At 38.3% G+C, this 7265-nt stretch overlaps 1 protein-coding gene across 1 annotated transcript; it reads right to left on the minus strand.

Annotated features, from left to right (window-relative positions):
* Positions 1-228: 228 nt before the first annotated feature.
* Positions 229-2728, minus strand: LOC121781927 (cation/calcium exchanger 4-like). Its single transcript, XM_042179633.1, has one exon. It carries the CDS (start codon positions 2258-2260, stop codon positions 401-403), a length of 1860 nt encoding a protein of 619 aa, XP_042035567.1. The 5' UTR covers positions 2261-2728; the 3' UTR covers positions 229-400.
* Positions 2729-7265: the final 4537 nt, after the last annotated feature.

A 7265-nucleotide genomic window follows, 5' to 3' on the forward strand; every position in this document is an offset into this window, starting at 1 on the left:
TTTTAATTGATGTTGAAAGTCAGGTATACCGAACTTCGGTATGGTATACCGAAAATGAGGTACGGTATCGGTATGGAAATTAGTCATACCGAAAATAAGGTATACCGAAGTTCGGTATACCGAAAACTTTGGTAAGGTAAATGTATGATTTTTTCGCATACCGTATTTACGGTAAGGTATACGGTATGGTGGTTTCGGTAAGGTATACCGTACCTACCCACCCCTACGTAAGCACACACCACCACTTCATTTCATTTATATACAAAACACTAGTTAGTTCTACCCAATCCAAATCTAACTAATCAAAACTGGAAATTTCAAAGCATACACACTACCTAATTACCACATATTGCAAAGATCACACACAAAACAATTAAACCTAGCAACCACTTTTTTCACATCAAGTGATTGATCCATCCCCAACAGCAATGCAAATTCTCAGACTCAAAAATCCCAAGTAGATCACCATTAGGCCAATCCCCAACAGTCTCGTAGGCCGCATATCGTTCCGTGGCAAGACAACGAGCGCCCAAACGAGCCCTACGGTTAGGAAACCGAGCGTGTAGTACAGACTGCTATCCTCTGGCACCATGTAGGATGCCGGTTTCTTGGACCAAGCTCCGATGAGCAACGAGACGCCCAGCCCGACCAGGATGTTGAACATCGGCCCAGCATAGCACCCGGACATAGCAACCTGCACGCCATGCCCCCCGTTCAGGGCTATGGCCATGTTTGACATTAAGTCGCCCATCGAGTTGCCCCATGCCAAGATGGTCAGCCCCAGCAGCGACGCCTTGATCCTCATGATAACACCGAGCGCCACCATCAAGGCCACAAGCTCATTCGCGATCATGTAGAACCAGACAACGCTCATCAAGAATCCCCCAAGAACCCATGGGAGCAAGAGTCTTGTAGGTGGATGTTCGGTACTAGTGAATATAAGCGCGAGGAGGCCAAGCGACGCCCCAACTACAGCACTGATGAGGCATACAGTCGTGTTAGCAGAGCTCCAGACAGAGGCTACTAAAATAGGCGCAAGAAACGCGCTACAAACGCCACATGTTTTCGACCACCTTCCCTCCTCAACAATGGGAATCGTCAGCCTTCTAGGGATGACCAACGGCATCTCTAGCAACTTACAAAAACCGGACCAAGAACACCACAGCCGCTCACAGCTACCACCCTCCTCCTCATTCCAACCCCACAAAACCTTTTCACTTCCATCATCACCGTTTTTATCATGCTCGTGGGAGTAAATAGCAACGTGCGACGACCACATCCAATGTGGAAGCCTCGATTTCTCAAGATACGGCACGCCATCACCAGAATCTAGCAAGGGATGCTCAATACCCTCCTCTGCATTCCTACAAAGCGGCAATAAAGGCCTCGAGCTCCCACCATCCGAACTCGATCTCAACAGCACCCTCTCACGGTTCCTCAACAGCTCGCTTGCAGCAACACAGATGGCGTAGAACACGTATATCAAGGCAAACAATATAGCCCCCCAAAGGCTCACCTCACCCACAAACAAGATTGCCCAAAGTGACACAATGGCAATGAGGAAAAACCCCACATCCCTCACAAAACACCTCCTATCAATCTGCACATTCTTATCTGCCACACACAATGAAACAGTCCCAACCACAATGCAGGTCACAAAAACAGCCCCCCCTAACACACTATTCAGCCCCACATCGCCTGAATCCCTCCCCGCGAAAGCAGCAATGCTAGCAAACACATCGGGCGCCCCGTTCCCCAACGGAAGCAGAGTCACCCCTGCAACCGTTGGGGGCAATTTCAACAGATTTGAAAGCATCTCCAAACAACAACAGAAGTAATCAGCTGCTGTATTCCCTAACAAGTAGAATAACGCAAGCAACCAAATCCCTAGAACTAAATACCCCAAAGGCTTAACCTCTCCACAATCGCAGTAAAAGAAAACCAAGTAATTGAGAAAACCCCCTGAATTGCAGTCTGGATTAGCCCTCAAATACTCGCATTCAGTGCCAAATCCACTATGCTGGTAAATCTCGGTGCAAATTGTCGGATTCTTGCTCGATTGCAAATTCCTCCTCTGCGTGATCGGGTCAACAATCGATGAATTTTGAAGACGATCATCGCTCACGGATGCCTTCTTGTGATAGCTCAGCAACGGCTTCTCTGTAAACGGACCCCCGTTTTTATACACGAAGAAAACAAGCAATATCAACACGCAGAGCCCACTACAACTACCGCGAAGTTTCGAACTGAGAAATCCCATCGTCGAACCCCACCACAATTGGAGTGGAGAAATTAGCAGATAGCGACGGTCAATTCGAGGAAGAAATTCAAAAAATCTGAATAAATGCGGCGAGTGAGGGTGAAATGAAAAGGACGGGGGTTTGTTTCAATTTTCAATCAAAAATAAAAAAATCCCCATAACCACGAGCGAGCCCAGATGAAAAGTTTCGATTTTGATCATGAAAAGTGAAGCAGTAGAAGAGGAGATAAAGGGGGAAGGGGATTTGAAGTGTGTGGTGTAGGAGAGAGTACGGAATTTGCAGACTTTTTGGCCTAATCTGTGTGATAAACGACAAGTAGGATCGTTGAATACTAATAATTTGGAGTAATGAGAATTAATAAATACTTAAATAGTTAAGTAATGTAGAAGAGAATAAAAGGAGGCGTAGATTAACGAAGAAGAAAACAAGAGCGTGTAAACGGGGAAGACGACAGGACAGGTGGTGGAGTAAGGCTTCATTTTTGTATGGAAAGGTAATGATGATAAGCTACGTGGATTTTATGCTTATTCTATACACATTGGAAATTGGAATCATAATTTTTCACTACTTTAGATTAAGATTCATTGGTACACTCACTAATTGGAGTATTTTGTAGACATTTGAAAGAGTAAAATTATTGGTTCAAAAATAATTGGTTCACTTTAATTGATTTTAATAAATGGCCAAGTTCTAAACTATCATATCTTATCCACCAAATTGCACTCTTCTTTCAGAATAATTCAAGTGGGTAATAAAAATAGGTATATTTGTCGGCAAAAATATCAAGTAAGGTGGTGTTAGGTTGAATAGATTAATTAGTACTGAGATACAATATGAGATGAGATGAGATGAGATGAGATGAGATGAGATGGGCTTTATCTTGGATTAAATTAGCATTGAATTTTATTTTGTGTTTGGTTAATAAGACTATGTACAAGATAGATTTAATAAAGTGTTTGGTTGATAATATTAATAACAAGACTAATGCATATTAATTTTGAGTTTATTTATATAACTATAAATCAATTTCAAATTAACTAATAATTAATAATTGATTACTTGATTCAATTCATTTAAATATTAATAATAATTTATTTATTTTTATAATGTGATAAGTAATCAAGTAATACAGTCTCATTTCTCATTAATTAAAAGCAATAACCCCTATTATTCTCTACTAATCCCATTAAAACATTAACATTGAACATATATATTGATGAGAATTTTCCAAAAACCAAAAGTGTCATAATTACAAATTCTGTAGTAGCTCAATTCTCTCTCCACTAATATACTACTAATGCTTGCATTTGCAAATAATATTAACTATAAATTACACAAATATATATATATATATATATATATATATATATATTATAGAGGTTAGTGATCAAGATATAACTAATTTTAAGTGTATAACTAGAGAACAAATCTCAGTCACACATCTTAATGGAACAAATATTATTTATTTTAATAATATAAAATAGATCAAGGATATTTTTGGAAATTACATTATGAAATTTAAATCTGCATCAATTACGTGGTTTCCTTTTCTTTCTCCTTCCATCATATTCCACTACACTAAATTTCCACACCTGTAACACAACCACCAACCAAAATCAACAAAACAACTCACGGTCATTCTCCTCAATCAGCAACGAGCCAGAGAAGTGCGACAAGGCCAAGGCCGCCCGCTCCTCCGCTGACCTCCTCGGCGCCGCCTCCGAGTACGGCAAGCTCGACTCCACCTAGGGCGTCGGAAAGTACGTCGACCAAGCCGAGTACCTCCGCCAGTACGGCGCTCCCAAATCCACCCGCCGCCGCTGAAGACAAACCCGCGGCTGAGACCGAAATTCCTTCGGGTGGCGACATGAAGAAGCCGGAAGAGAGCGGCGAGGTTAGGGACTACGCGAAGAAGGCGGAGGAGCTGCTCGGCGGAACCGGTGAGAAGAGCGGGGCGGAGGTTGGGGACCGAAATTTCAGTGTTGTTGATTTCATTTTTCATGCACTGTGTGTTATTTGCCACAATTTATGGAATTTGATTTTGAGTGAAATGACATTTAATTATAGTTCTATTTTGAGTGAAATGACATTATACTTCTACTTTGAGTTTGGATGGATGCTATAATTGCGGAGAATTGGATGTGTAGCCTTGCATGTTTGTTTTTTGAATAAGCTTAATATTTTGGAAATTTTGAATGATCTTAAATTTGGGATAACTCTATAAAAATATGGATAAATTCTCACATCGCTATTAACATGAATTTACATCACTCTTATTTACAAAATACATCACTCTTAGCATGATTTTACTTCACTCTTGTTTACAAAACACATCACTCTTATTACGATTTTACTTCACTGTTATTTACAAAAGACGTCACTCTTATTATGATTTTACTTCACTCTTGTTTACAAAACACATCACTCTTAGCATGATTTTACTTCACTCTTGTTTACAAAACACATCACTCCTAGCATGATTTTACTTCACTCTTGTTTACAAAACACATCACTCGTATTATGATTTTACTTCACTGTTATTTACAAAACACATCACTCTTAGCATGATCTTACTTCACTTTTGTTCACAAAACACATCACTCTTATTATGATTTTACTTCACTCTTGTTCACAAAACACATCACTCTTATTATGATTTTACTTCACTCTTGTTCACAAAACACATCACTCTTATTATGATTTTACTTCACTCTTGTTCACAAAACACATCACTCTTAGCATGATTTTACTTCACTCTTGTTTACAAAACACATCACTCCTAGCATGATTTTACTTCACTCTTGTTTACAAAACACATCACTCGTATTATGATTTTACTTCACTGTTATTTACAAAACACATCACTCTTAGCATGATCTTACTTCACTTTTGTTCACAAAACACATCACTCTTATTATGATTTTACTTCACTATTATTCACAAAACACATCACTCTTATTATGATTTTACTTCACTCTTGTTCACAAAACACATCACTCTTATTATGATTTTACTTCACTGTTAAACTTGTAGATGAGTGCCATGTTGCAGGTGAGATCAACATAGTCTACTAACAGAGAGCCGGGGGATACGGTCTCATCATCCCTAAACAAAACGGTGAAATAGAGAAACTGGAGCCTGTGGTCGTTGAGTCGACAACGAGCTGATTCCTGCTCAAGAAGGTGTTTTGAGATGAAAATGTGTAAAAAAATGAAGTTTGTAGAGAATCGAAAATTATGAGATCTCTTGTAAATGGTGTTCAGTTCCTTTGCAAACATTCCCTTGTTGCTAAATGTATTATGCAATTTTGCGCTACCAAATAGAATAAACTGAAAACTATATATCAGAAATTAGCAACACAAAATTTCATTCTACATTGAGCAACAAAACAAATCTGAGCATGCCAACAGATACAAGGCATGAATGTATATATGTTCTACGAGCCATTTGTTCGACGAAGGAGATGATGTTGACGATTGGATAGCGACGGCTACGGCGACGACGACGACGATGGCTTGAATGCGGTTTAATCGGCGATTTACGATGGCGAAAGAAGAGGAGAAGACACTGTTTCAAATGAACTCAATTTGAACCAAACCTGATTTTGGAGTTAATTCGCTATGCAATGACCATAATACCCCTGTCTTGTTATTATGGAGTAAATTTGTGATTGAGGGAACTAATATCTCATTAAATTCAAAAATTGATACTAGCCCTTGATTTTTTTGATCTTGTGGTTATGATTTGTTCTCTAGTTATTTGGTTAAGGAGTACTTGCCATAGATCACTACTATATATATATATATATATATATATATACAAACTCGCTGACGTAGAGAGAGAAAATTGGACCGATTTAGGAAAATGGTCTTCATTCTTGGCTCTTCTACCATATTTCTATCATTATTCCCTGCTATAAATCATAAAGTAAAATATGATAATTTGAATTAATTAATATCCATCCTTGCACCCCCATTCTTTTCCTCTCCTCTCCCGCATCAGACATTCTTCCTTTCATTTATTCGCTGGACTAATTTTATCGCAGGGGTAGGGGGCGTATGGTTTGTCATGAGATAACTGTCAAAAGTACATCGCGGCGACGGGCCTAGATAACTTTGTCTCGGGCCGAGTTGTAGGAAAAAATAGAACCGAACAACAGATTAGAGGAGATGAAGATAAGAAGTCATGGGCTATCTCACCAACCGAACGGGGCCTAAGAGTACTATTTATTACTGACTCCTACCTCTCTGTCCCACTTAATGTGGACATATTTTTTTAGTGACATGAAGTTTTAGGTGGAATAACTATTTATGATAAAATATAATGAAAAAAGTAATTAAATATTTTAATGAGAAGAGAAGAGAAGAGGAGACATATATTTAATTCCAAATATAGAATGTGATCATCTTGAATGAGACGGGGGGAGTATATTTTTAATATTACGACTTATCTACGATCATCCAATCCAGTATTATATATATATATATATATATATATATATATATATATATATATATATATATATATATATAAGTGATCAAGGTATAACTAATTTTAAGTGTATAACTAGAGAACAAATCTCAGCCACACAAATAAATGCAATAAATATTATTTATTTTAATAATGTAAAATAGGCCAAGGGTATTTTTGGAATTCACTTTATGAAATTCATAAGATTCGTGATTTTCATTCCAAATCTGATCGATTTCCTTCCAAATCTCCTTCCAAATCTGATCGATTTCATTCAATTCATAAGAGGCGATTCTCTCTCATCGTGATTCAATTCATTCGACGCGATTCAATTCAATTCATTGCAGTTCCTCGTGATTCCATTCTTCTACAATTCATCAATCACGCAAAAGAGAAATCAATGGATTCAATTCTGATGTCGGACGAAGATTATTTCGATTCCGACTCATCATCGTCGGGAGAGGAAGTTGAGACTTATGAAGGTAATCATTATACGTTGGACTTCTATAACAATTACGCTCGATCATGATTAGA

The sequence above is a fragment of the Salvia splendens genome, chromosome 20 (genome assembly GCF_004379255.2).
Source record: "Salvia splendens isolate huo1 chromosome 20, SspV2, whole genome shotgun sequence".
Taxonomy (NCBI): domain Eukaryota; kingdom Viridiplantae; phylum Streptophyta; class Magnoliopsida; order Lamiales; family Lamiaceae; genus Salvia; species Salvia splendens.

Excerpts from the sequence above, each read along its gene's own strand:
- LOC121781927 (XM_042179633.1), bottom strand. The coding sequence starts at position 2,260 with ATGGGATTTCTCAGTTCGAAACTTCGCGGTAGTTGTAGTGGGCTCTGC.